Source organism: Taeniopygia guttata, chromosome 33, assembly GCF_048771995.1.
Source record: "Taeniopygia guttata chromosome 33, bTaeGut7.mat, whole genome shotgun sequence".
Classification (NCBI taxonomy): Eukaryota; Metazoa; Chordata; class Aves; order Passeriformes; family Estrildidae; genus Taeniopygia; species Taeniopygia guttata.
In genome coordinates this window covers 3,181,966-3,194,830 of record NC_133058.1, presented here as the reverse complement: position 1 = coordinate 3,194,830, position 12,865 = coordinate 3,181,966, and the positions used below count along the sequence as shown (strand labels likewise).

The 12,865-nt window shown below is 52.7% G+C and overlaps 1 protein-coding gene and 1 long non-coding RNA gene across 2 annotated transcripts; both read left to right on the top strand.

Moving 5' to 3' along the window:
• Positions 1 to 304: 304 nt before the first annotated feature.
• On the top strand, positions 305 to 2,550 carry LOC140681242 (serine/threonine-protein kinase pim-1-like; the record flags this gene model as incomplete). Its single annotated transcript, XM_072920720.1, has 2 exons — positions 305 to 397; positions 2,197 to 2,550. Coding segments are annotated over exons 1-2 (447 nt in total), but the record flags the coding sequence as incomplete, so codon positions are not given.
• Positions 2,551 to 4,478: 1,928 nt separating this feature from the next.
• Positions 4,479 to 6,332, top strand: LOC140681278 (uncharacterized). The gene is made up of 4 exons (XR_012052492.1): positions 4,479 to 4,896; positions 5,181 to 5,339; positions 5,526 to 5,637; positions 6,064 to 6,332. It is a non-coding gene; the product is annotated as an uncharacterized lncRNA (long non-coding RNA).
• The last annotated feature ends 6,533 nt before the right edge of the window (positions 6,333 to 12,865 follow it).

Sequence of the window (12,865 nt, the reverse complement as noted above, 5' to 3'; positions counted from 1 at the left end):
CCTTCCTCTCCTTCTAATGCTCTTTATATGGAACATTTTTGGGTACCTGAACAACTTAAGCCTTTAAACCTTTCCAGACTAAATGGGCTGAGTGAATGAAGTTACTCCTATGACAAGTGATTTAAACTGGATTGGTTTTGTATTAAATGCTTTTCCAAAGTTTCTTGTTCTTTTGTACTTTGCCAGTAAAATTTTGGGGGTCCTGAATGGGCGCTGAGGGGCACTTGGGGATCCCGGAGGGTCTGGGGGACACTTGTGGGACAGATGGGGGCGGATACCGAGGGTCTGTGGTGCGCGGGGCATGATGGGCGTTGTAGTCCCGGCTTTAAAGGGGCTCTATGGGGCCGCAGAGCATGACGGGAGTTGTAGGCAAAAGAAAAGATGGCGCAGGCTCCAGGTACCGCCCCCAAGGCCATAATCCCTGGTGCTGATTGGTTGGCGGCTGTGATGGGCGGGAGCCTCGGCAAATGGGAGGCAGCAGAGGCGGGAACAGCCCATTCAACCCCTCCAGTCTCTCCCATTACAGCCCAGTTCATCCCCAGTACAGCCCAGTACATCCCCCGTGCCCCTCCAATCCTTCCCAGCACAGCCCAGTTCATCCCCAGTACAGCCCAGTACAGCCCCAGTGCCCTTAAAATCCCTCCCAGTACAGCCCAGTTCATCCCCAGTACAGCCCAGGAGAGAATTGGAGGAGCAGGTACGAATCCTACACCCAGGAAATGTGCCCCAATAGTGTTTGAACCTCAGCAAGGACAATGCACAGCAGCGACACAGCGGAGGGGATTTCTCTGCCAGTGTGCAGGAGTCAGGACTCTGGATCTGGGCTGAACACTGCAAAGTTCCCGTGTTTGGACAGAGGAAGGGGCTGTCCCCGGGGCGCGCGGGGCTCGGCCGTGGGGCGAGCGGGGAACGGACACGCGGACAAACGGCCTCGGTGCTTCAGTTGCAGAGGCAGCAGCGGCGGCGGCGGCAGCAGCGGCAGCAAAAGCAGTTTTTCTCTTCTTTCTCTTTCTCTTCTTTCTCTCCGGCTGTGGGACACCTTCCTCTCGGTGTCCCTCACCCGCTGTCCCTCCCCTCTCCCCGCCTCCCTCTCCCCCATGCCGGGCCGGGCCATGCCCCCGGCCCGCCCCCGGCCCCGGGCGGGGCTGCCCCGTCCCCGCCCCCGCCCACCCCGCCGCGGTCTCGCCTCCGCCCGGCTCTGGGCGTGCTGGCGGTGGCACTGCTGGGCGGGCATCAGTGCCTGGGGCTGGGGCATCGCCGCCCTTTGGCTCCGCCTGGCCCGAGCCCGGCCCCGGCCCCGGCCCCGGCCCCGGCCCCGGCCCCGGCCCCGGCCCCGGCCCCGGCCCCGGCCCTGGCCCCGGCTCCTCCCGGGCCCCGCGGAGGACACACGCGGCACGGCCGCTGCCGCCTCCGCCGCGGCTTCCCCGGCCCGAGCTCCGCTGCTCAGCAGCGCGGCCGCCGGCCCCGAGCCTCCCGTGTCCCGTTCCCGAGACCGAAGGCCTGGGGATGGCCGGCCCGAGGCGGTTGAGGGGCGCTCGGGGGCCGCTCCTGGCCCCGGGCCGAGCGCTGACAGCCGCGTCCCGCCCGCAGGGAAGGCGCAGGAGGCGCTGCAGCAGCGCTACCGAGTGGGTTCGCTGCTGGGGCGCGGCGGCTTCGGCAGCGTCTTCGCAGCCACGCGGCTCTCGGACGGTGCCCCGGTGAGTGGCGGGGCCGGCGGCGGGCGCAGGAGGAGGAGGAGGAGGAGGAGAAGAAAGAGGAGGAGGAGGAGGGAGGAGGAAGAGAAGGAGGAGGAGGAGGAGGAGAAGGAAGAGGAGGAGGAGGAGGGAGGAGGAAGAGAAGGAGGAGGAGGAAGGAGGAGGCGGAAGGAGGAGAAGGAAGCAGGAGGATGGGGCTCAGCAGGGTGGGCGGCGAGCTGAACCCGGTGGTGCCTTTGGTTTGCAGGTGGCCATCAAAAGGGTGCCACGGAACCGCGTCCGGCACTGGGACGAGCTGGTGAGTGAGCGGGGCCAGCGGGAACAGCCGGGCCGTGCCGGGCGGGGATGAGGCGAGGCCCGGCATGGGGGAAGCCACCAGGACCCCTCGATGGGGAGCGGGCGTGGGGCCAGCGCAGGGCGCAGAGCATCCCGGGCTGGCTGAGGGGTTCCCCAGCCCTGGCAGGACATCAGTCCCACTGGTGGCACCGTGGTCCTCCCGCAGCCCGACGGCACCAGCGCACCCCTGGAGATCGTGCTGCTGGACAAGGTGTCCACTGGCTTCCCTGGTGTGGTCCAGCTGCTGGAGTGGCTTGAGCTCCCCAACAACATCGTGATGGTGCTGGAGCGGCCGGAGCGGTCTCAGGACCTCCTGCATTTCATTGGGGCACGGAGGTTCCTGTCTGAAGAGGTGGCACGGCAGCTGTTCCGCCAGGTGCTGGAGGCCGTGCGGCACTGCACCAGCCGAGGGGTCCTGCACCGCGACATCAAACCAGAGAACATCCTGGTTGACCTGGCCACTGGCCAGGCAAAATTGATCGACTTTGGCTGCGGCACCTACCTGCAAGACACAGCCTACACTCACTTTGCAGGTGAGCCTGGGCAGGGGTGTGCTCCCGGTCCCACCATCTCATGGCCCAACATCTCACAGGCCAAGCTGGGTGTGGCAGCGAGGATTCTCCCTTTTGCTGCCAGTCAGGGTACTGAGCCTTCCCCTGAGTTGCTTTTGAGCGGGGCTGGGTGGGGAGGCATCTTCCAGCCCCACTGGCAGCCTTTGCCCACCACTCTGCCTGGGGCTGGGGTTGGAGCAGCAGCAGCCAGCCCGACAAAAGCACCCGTGGGTGGGGGTAGCATAGGAGGGAGCCAGAACCAGTGCACCAGCCAGTTTGGTGTGCAGGTGAGAGGAAGGGCTTGGGCTGCTCCACTCACCTTGTTTGTCTTGGCTTCATAATATTTTTAGGGCACTGCAGGCAGGGAAGATAAGGAGATGATTTTTCCCCCAGCCCTGAGTGGGTTTTTGCTTTGCATGTCACGGTCAGGCCTTGCCGGGGCTTCTGCTGCCCTCTTCCAACACCAGTGGCTTCTTGTCCAGCCCTGAGTTTGTACACATGTCCCAGGTGCTGGCGAGAGTGCAGCAGTCGCCCCGTGTGCCACTGGGGCGGCCCCTGCACGCCCAGGGATGCTGGGGCCAGGCTCTGGTAGCAGCAGCAGCATCCCCCTGATGAGCTCCATCTGTATTCCACAGGAACACTGTCATACAGCCCCCCAGAATGGACCCACTTGGGCTGGTACCATGGCGAGGCAGCAACGATCTGGTCCCTGGGCATCCTGCTGCACCAGATGGTCTGCGGGCAGCACCCTTTCAGGAGGGGCTGGAAGATCAGCTGGGACCATCAGCTCTCGCTGCCACAGCGGCTCTCTCCAGGTGGATCCTCATCTCTGGCCACGGGGGAATACCAGTGCTGGGAGACAGCAGCAGCTTGTGAGCATCTCGCTCTGGCAGCCGCTGAGGAGGTGGCACATGTCCTGCTCTCCTGCTCTCCTCCACAACAGGGAATTGATGGGAAAGTTTAGGCACAGCTCTGAGCACAAAAGCAGCATGGCCTGGGCATGGGAAGAGTGGGGCAAAGCAGACAGGAGCCTTCTCTAGCTGACTGGTGGTTTCTGGTTTCTCTGCCCAGAGTGCCAAGATCTTATCAGGTGGTGTTTATCCATGCACTTCTTGGACAGACCTTCATTAGAAGACCTGTTCTGTGATCCTTGGATACAGGATATTCACCTGCCATAGAAAAAGGGAGAGAGCCACATGCACACTTTGCTCCAGGGCCCTGGTAAGTTACAGGTCCACACATGCCCTGGCAATCAGAAGCAAGGAAACCCAGACTTTTTTCCCTGCCTGTATCAATGCACTGGGATCTTTGGGTGGGAACACACAGCCCTTGTGCTGGAGCTGAGCTGCTCTGCCCAGCACTGGTGGCTGCCATCCGAGCTGGTTTTGCTTGTCCTGCTTCCCTGACAGCTGGGGCCCTGGGCAGAACCCTGACAGCCTGGTCTGACCCCCAGGGAAGGAGAAGGAGCCCTTGGAGAAGCTGTACCAGGCGGGGCTGCTGCTGCTGCTGGAGACAGCGACAACAACATCAAGGATGACAAACTCTTCCTCAACCTGGCCACTGGCAGCTGAAGATGATGGACTTGTGGCACCGTCTTCAAAGCCAGGCTCCACAGCGAATTCGCAGATGAGTCCACAGCCGGGGAAATGCTCCCAGATTTGGGCATTGCTCAGACTGGCTGGGAACAAAAGTTTCTCCCTTTGCTGGGGCAGATGCAACTTCAGTCGGCTGCCCAGCTGCTTTTTGGCAGGGCTGGGGGCATGGGCTGGGGTGGATACAAGATGGGAGTTGGCTCCTGGCCCTGCCAACAGCCCCCAGCACCCAGCATGGCCTGGGCTGAGGCTGGGGCTGGGGCTGGGGCAGCCAGCCCGGCACAGAGAAACCCCCATGGCGGGAGCAGAGGTGGGACCCCAGAACCTGTGCAGGGGCTGCTTTGCTTTGCAGGCAAGGAAGGGCTTGGGCTGCTCCACTGCCCTTGTTTGCTTTGGGATCACCGTTATTTTGGGGGGCAGTGCAGGAGGGAAGAGAGAAAGTGTGGCCTTCTCTCCCCCATGGGTGGGATTTTCCCTAGCATGTAGGGGTTGGGCCTTCCTCAGACCTCTGACAGAGATAAGAGTTTTTTTCTTGTTTCCCCTTGTCTCTAATCTCTTTTCAACAGTTTGTTGTTTGTTTTTCTAGAGGAAGCGTTCTATGTAAGGTCCAGTCGGGATTGGGAAGTGCCTGGGAGCAGCTGCAGCGTGGATAGGCCGTGCCCTTGGAGAAGGCTGAGGACATCGTTTGGGACCAGCTTTTCTCCCAGCGGAGGATGGCGTGAGGTGAGTCCCCGTCTGCTTGGCATGGTGGGATCAGAGCTTTTGGGAGACAGCAACAAGCACAAGGAGGCTCCTGCTCTGGGCAGCTGCTGAGGGGCTGGATGTGCTGTGGCTGGCTGCAGGCTGGGAATGTCCTGCCCTCCTGCTCTGCTCCCAAAGGCAGCAGTGATGGGCAGCTCTGGGCACAGCTCTGGGCACAGCCAGCATGGCCTGGGCTCTGTGGGCAGCTGGGACAAGGGGACAGCAGCCTTCAGCTGACGGGCGCTTTCTGGTTTCTCTCCTTGCAGCCGGGCTCTGCGGGTGCTGAGGCTGCTCTGGGCTCTGCCAGGGCTCTGCTGGGCTCTGCCCCGGGCACAGCTGGGCTGGCTCTGCCCTCACATTGCTCTGACAGCTTTGCATCAGACGAGCCCGTTGGAGCACAGTGCCTGAGCTTTCTGCTTTGGCAGGTGAGTGAGACTCCCCTGCAGGCCAGGAGATTGCAGCTGGGGACACACATCCAATTGGCAAGGACCCAAACTCCCCATAGTCCCAGCTGAACCCCTGGATCTCCGCAGGAACGCCTGGATCTCCTCTATTCATTCTTCATTTCTTTTTGGCTGGAATTGTGCGGTTGCACTTTCTTCCTCCTCTAGAAGTGCCATGAGTGGCCAAAGCTGGCAAGTGAGCCGTGTTCCTGAGGCAGTGCAGTCTGGAGCTGATGGATGGAGAATTACCCTTCCCACTTCCAAAGCAGAGCAAAAAGCCGTAAGTGGGATTTTTCATCCGTAAGAAACCCCTGACAATTTCAGAGGGAATGTGCAGCTCATTCCCAGAGTGAGAAGGAAGGTCATCTTCTAAAGGATTTGGGGTTTGACAGAGTTGAGATTCCCAGTCCTGCCTGGAGCTGGAAGGGCCCCAATCAATTTCCTATTGCTTCGACCACAATTTAAAAAAAAGAATGTTGGAAACAAACCCCAAAAACTGTAAAAAAGGCTGCTGAGGTCAGTAAGATGGATCCATGCCATCAGCACATGTACAATGTAAATAACTGAGTTCTCTTTTTAAAAAGATCATTTACCTCTTAATGCAAAGTTACAGAAGTTGTTTCTCTAACACTTGGATTTTATTTGTATCTTTTACAATTCATCAAATTGTATTTTTTTTCTTTTTCCTTTTTTTTTCTTTAAGCAGAGGGCCTGGCCCTCTTCCAGCCAAAAGGGAAAGGGCCCCACCAAGCCTTGTTACCCACAGACAACATGGTAAAGCTGAACACTAAAGGACCTTGGGGGCATTATTCTGGAATTAAAAAGTTGCCAGCTCCATGGACAACAGAATTATTGTTCCTAACCTGAATGACATTGAGCAAAAAGAATGAAGAACGGTGTCACTAAAGTACTACTGACGTTTGCCAAAACACCTCCAGAGTTTCACCAAGGGATCGGTCATCAAAATGTTTTGGAAATTTAAAGACCAAGGTAGCCAAAGCACACAGTGTCACTAATTGCTGGGTATGTTCTCAGCTGAAGCTGGGAGGAATGGGGTTCCCTTGGAGGGCCCACCCTGTGGGGTGGCCAGAACTCTGTCAATGGGCTCTGCCTCGTAACGGAGTCAATGAAGGGACAGTTACAGAAACCTGTGCTGTGGGACACGGGAATACAACGATCCGTGTGACAGGATTCACTCAGATTTCCCGTCAGGAGAAACCAAACCCTGTTACAGTTATAGAGGCTACAGTGTCAGAAGATTTCTGTGCTTTACCATCACTCCCAATGTCAGTAGAACTTGGGGTGCTGCAGCTGGTCTGTGTCAGTGTCACACCGCTCCCAGCTGCAGGGCCCCCATTTAGGGTCCTTCAGCAACGACCACACGGAAGACTTAGGGCCCAGAGAACATTTTCCACCCAAAGAGTGCCTTGGGTTTCCGAAAGCAAAGGATTCTGGTTCACCCTGTGCCCCATGTGCGCTGCCCCGCCCCGTGGAGTTGACATGAATGAGCTGAATGGATTATTAGAAGAGGTAGTAAATGATACTGTTGAAATGCCCATTAGCACATCCTATGAGCTCCAACAAACACAAATGGGGACTCCAGAGAACCGCATGGCCTTGGATTATCTGCTTGCTGGCCAAGGAGGAACCTGGGCTATCAGGGGACGGGGATGTTGCACTGCTAGCAGTGATGGGTTTGAAGGCCAACAGGCAGGAATCACCTTGACAGAAGGAGCAGTAGAAGAGTGGCAGAAGAAAATTCTTCTTGGTGGGATTGGCTTCATGGCTGCCAAATTAGAGGCTGCTGTGAAATGCATTGGTGGCAGGGCCTGTCATCACTGCAGTGTGTGCACTTGGTGAGTTGCTGTGACACTTTGTGCTGGGAAGTGGAGTATTGAGACCTTTCTTAAAAGAGACAGTCTCAAGAAAAGAGAGGCATTTGATAAATAACAGAGAATAGCAACTATTTAGGCATGTTTTAAAAGGAACGTGAATAGCTCTGAGTAATGAACTTAAACTGCACTTAATTGTAGAACAAGAGGAGATGCCTTTATGCCTAATACCTAAATCTAAGCTGTGTTACTGAAAGAATTGTTACAAAGGTTGTAGTTGATTGTAGGTCTCAGGACCGATCAAAGTACCAAGGCCTGAACAGGTTGTGATCAGGGCCTGAACAGGCCCTGAGGCAAAGCTCACCACTAGATGAACCTTCCAAGCAAATGTTGTATTTGTATCCACTCATTAAGGAAGCATGATTAACAACATGATCAATGCATGTGTTCCTCGATAAAACATGGATTTATCTTTCTGTATTTAGAAACAGACAAGGCCCCATCTGGCCTTGTTTGGGGGTGAAGGATCAAAGTCAACTCCCTTGGTTCCTCCTTCAGCCCTGGCCAGGCTTTGGGAGAAAGCAGTCAGGAGAATGAAAGCAGATGTTCTCGCAGTGGCAGTGATGCCAGCTTGTTTGTTTAACAGTGTAAAAGCTGGGTCCTCTCACAGCTTTGGGCTTGGAGCCTCATTGCTTGCAGAGGTGGAGGCACCTGCAGGAATTCCCAGTGTCTGGGAGTGGCTCTCCAGTCCTTGGCTTCCCCCAGCTGATGTGTGGCTGTGGATGATGGTAAAGCCTGAGGCTAACTGGTGATGGATCTTTCCTTAATCACTCCAGGCAATCTCTGGTAGCAATGACTGGGTGCATTGCTGAGCTTCTTTTGTAATGCTTTGCTAATGATGATGTGCTTTGCTGAGCTTATCCTTTTGTAATTCTTTGCAGCTGTGCATGACATAAATGACACAATTCCTTCAGTTGGTGTCTGTGTCTTTGGTGCTGACCCTGCCCACTGGTGAGACAGGGCCCCCTCCAGCCTAGAGTGTTACCTAGGAAGAGAAAAGCCATCACTCTCTTATAAATTATGACACGGGACCAATTTGTGTCACTTTATAAAGAGACTTTTATTAATTTAGCAAGCAAGCAGTACGGGCAAATGCAGCGCTGGGCAGCCGGGGAGCCTCTGCTCCCCCCAACGGCTCACACCGCACCTCCCGGTCTTTCAGTTCTTATACCCCTTCAGTTCCGGACTTTGTTACACTCTCGACGTGCTCTGCTGGGGAGCCTGGGCAGTGCCAGCACCCTCTGGGGAAGAGCCTTTCCCGATCGCCACCCTAAACCCCTCCAGGCCCAGCTCCAGCTCTTCTCTGGGTCCTGTCCCCGCTCACGGGCAGCAGAGACCGTGGTGAGCTCTGACCTCCGTCTCCTCCAGGCTGAAGAGGCCAAGTGCCACCAGCCGCTCCTGGCGTGGCCCCTCCAGACCCCAGCCCTTTCCATCCAGATGCCATCAGGAATGTTTTCCAGCCCGGCTGTGCTCGGGAGCTGCCAGGAACAGTGCACTGCTTGGAGAGAAGGGTTTGTGATCCAGCTGGCACTTGTCCACCCTGTCCCTAGGTTACAGGGCACCCATCTCAGTTTAAAACATCCTGAGGAATAACATGAGTGACCGGCAAGAAGCGAGGATTGCGTTTTCAGGGCTCCTCCTACATCTCTGCCATACATTAACACTCATTGCCATGAGGTGTTTTCAGTCCCCAGGCAGCCCTTGAGCTGCGGGACCCCAGAGTGACTGGCACAGGCACCAGTTGTGCAATTCTCTTTCTGAGGGCGCTGCAGTGCTGTGAAGCAAAGTAGTGGGTCTGAGCTGGCTTAAAAGGCACCACTGACATGGCTAACAGAACAAACTCCTTGGAGTATTTCTGGTGTTATGAATATTACTGGGATTACATAGATCCAATTCCAGTAGATGGAAGCAAGCTGAAGGTTAATAAATGTAAGTATTGTGGAGTGGTAGGTGCTAATCTTGCGCAGGGAAAATGTTGCGTACCTTGTCTCCCTGACCTGGTTTTGTTTCCTTGCAATGGAGTCCATGCCAGTGCCTGGTTTGTGTGAATGGGTGTTATCCTTCAGGCTGGATAATTACTAACAAACACTCTGGGCTTTATCTTACCACATTTGAAGCTGTAAGACTGCTGACACTAATTCTTGTTTACAAGGACAGATTTTTTTGAGTCATTTGCTAAGGGGAAATTTGATGACTTGTGAATCTGCAGTGTGGGGTGTTAGTTACCTGTGTGCTGCTGTCACCAAAGTTCACTGAAAGAGCAGAGGTTTTCATTAAAATACTGGGTTTTCATCTTGGGACAAGGCTGACATTGCAACTGGTAAACATTCCGACTTTTGTCTTTCCAGTAGTCAGGAACAATAAGCTGCAAATATATTCTTTGGCCTTTCCTCTTTTGATTTAGTGCTGCTGAACTAATAAAGTAATAGTGTCCATTATTCTGCAAATGCTTTGCTGCTGCGGAAACTGATTCTGCTGGGCTCTGCAGTTTATTTCCAAAGGATATGAAGTAGCATTCACCCATCTCACCTTGCCATAGCTCGTTCCATTTCACACCTGGCTTTGCACAGTTAAACAGCAGTGTCTTGTTATGGCTACTTGTAGTGGCAAATGATTTTGGCTTTTCTAATGTAACTGCACTGGTCAGGTTTCGCTAAGATAAAATGACAAGCTGCGCCCCAGGGGATTAACCGAGGGTGATGGGTGGACTGACAAAGACCAAGGGAGAGCAGGCAGGGTGTGTTGGAGTCACTTGGGCTGCACGCAGTGCTTTCCCTTGATTTCTGTCAAGCGTCTGCCTGTGGTTGTATCTTCAGTTCATTAACAAAGTTACAGGCTTTACTCATTGCTCTTTAGTTTACTGAAGATGGCTGCAACTGTTCGGATGTGGATTCAGAGATTAAATTGTTTTTCCCAAGATTATCACAGTGAAATTATTACATATTCCAGGAAAATGTAATGGCCTTTCAGAATATCTTCATGTCTCTCTCACTAACAATGCGAGAAACCGCCTTTCTGATGGTGAAGGTTGAATTCTGTGTTAGGAGTTGCTTGTCCTTTGCTTGCTTGGACAGCAGTAGGAAAAAGGAGCAGAAAGTTACTCTGAACCACCTCTAGAAAAGTTTTGCTGTGCATTCAGATCAGTCGAGGGTTTATTGCCTCTGAACTTAGAGCACCACACCTTAAAGAAAGTGGTGTGATTATCCACATCCTTCCCTACAGAAAATCCTGCACTCTAATGTTGTAGAGCAACGTTTGGTGCTGCTGGGACCAGGCAAATTATGAGCGGCTCCTCTGATTCTCTTAATTTTAAAGTTAGGACAGATGATTACCCCCAAATTCCGCTGGGGAAACCCCAAACTGCTTAGCTAAGCTAGATGTAAGTCCCTGGCATGTGGCTGGTGTAGCAAAACCCAAAAATCAGGAATAAACTTTCTCCCTGTTTTCTCCTTAATAACATTTTTCTACCGTTTGGATCACCTGGTGCATAACAGAGGTGGCATTTGTGTTGTGGCACTTACCTCCCCGGCAATTGATGGGGTATTTTTCTTCAGCTGCCTGTTTTCTTGAAATTTGTAGAAACTGTGCTTCTGAGGCAAGATGCTTGCCCTCTGTTAAATTTAATTGATATTTGTTGCCAGTTTTATGGAGGAAATTACCCCATATGTGCCTAAGAGTGACCTCATCAGCCTTATTTCCATTAAAAAGCAGGGTAAACTGATCTCATAGTGACTTTTTAGTCCCACTTGTTCTGACTCCCCTCCTCCCACCCCTGAAAGAAGTAGAGAAGTCTGCCACCTTTCAGGCATTTTTATACTCTAAGAAGATGAAAATAGACATTTTTCCATGTCAGCAGCCTAGGAGGAGTAGAGAGTGCATCCTCTTGGTACTATTATTCTTCCTTCTCCAAATACTAGTGGGAGAACACTGGATTACAAGTTCTAATGAAAACACCAAGGGAAACAATTCCCAACAGCTGGTTGGGATTTTTCATTGTTTGGAGTAAAGGTACCAGTCAAGCAATGAATAGACTTTGTCTGTCTTTGCATAACATTTACATTCTTATTCCCTGAGAAGCTGCGCTGGGATTATCAGCTCCATGTGCTCAGGGCCATTGCCGGGGCAGCCCCAGGGAATTGTACAGTTCCATAGCCCTGCAGTGGGATTGCAGTTCCCTCATTCAGTTTTGTCTGCTAGGAGATTTTAAAATTTTTTTAATGTGAAACACAGACCTAATTCTCTGCACTTCTTTTCCTCTGTTATGTGGCCGGTCCCTGAAACTTTTTGAGACTGAATTTTTCTCATAAAAATGAATCTAAACCCAGAGAAAAAGCCACGGTCTTGCTTTCTATTTATAATGTTGTGCATCTCTCTCAGTTGTGTACAAAAATAATGAAAATCTTAATTGGCCCATGATCCAATAGGCTATTTATAAGCATGCACACACATATGCACAAAATGTGATGGTAAAATTTAGCAATAGGAAAGCTTTTTTTAGATTGGTAAAATATGAAAATACAGGATTCCAGTTAAAGAACAACAAAAACAAACAAACAAACAAACAAACAAAAAAAAACCCCAAAAAAACCCACAAAAAACCAAAAACAACAACAACAAAAAAACAACACCACATGAACAAAAAACAAACAAACAAAGGCAAACAAGCAAACAAAAACCAACTACTTGCAGAATTTAAACCCAGGGAATTTTGGTTCAATCTCCACCTGAGCCCTGGAGCCAATATATTTGGCTTCAGTGAATTCCATGAAATCTGTTATAACTGTTTTTAAAAGATAAAGCCAGAATGACTCTGACATGGAATTCTATAAATCCAGACTCTTAATTTCTGTCCCAATGGTGTGGAACACTTCAAAACATTGGGCTTTTCAAAATGTCCCTGCGCAAAGGAAGAATAAAATAAGCTACCCCTCCCCACTGATATTTTTCAGTAGCCCAGCCTAAACTCCTGTTTCTGATAAGGGTACAGCTGGGCCAGCTCTAGTTTTGGGTTTAAAAGGAGCTGGGCTCATTCTCTTAATCTCTTTGTGGCTTTGATGCCAACACATACCGAACTTTTTCACAAAGAAGCACTCAATCAAACATACTGGACCTGTTTCAAAGAACACAGTGTTTTCTGTACTTGCAGAGGGAAGATTTATTTTATCTTGGTCAGTATTTGTCTCTGGAGTCAGTGACCCTTCTTTTTCCACCTCATCTGAAGTGAGCCACCGGCTGTGAGTGCAGGGCAGAGCACCCAAACTTCCCAAGGCCACCCCCAGCACCACAGTGACCCCAGGAAGGAGCGTTTTGGAACCAGTGGCCAAAGGTGGTGTGGGGGCGGGAGCGGATCCGTCCCCTCCCTCAGTGAGCCCAAGGCTCGGGCAATAGAATTGGCACAGCACTGAAGCCTCCATGAAGGAGCAGCTCCCTTTGCTCCCCCAGCACCTCACGCTCCCACTGAACCGGCTGTGGACACACTTTGGCACTGCAGCCCTCTTGTTCCTGACATAAACCATGTGCTCCTGGCAAAGCGGGCAGCAGCTTGCCCTCTGCCATGGTGGCTGCAGGGGCACTGCAGCTGAAAAGGGCAAGGGCACATTCTCTTCCACTGCACTG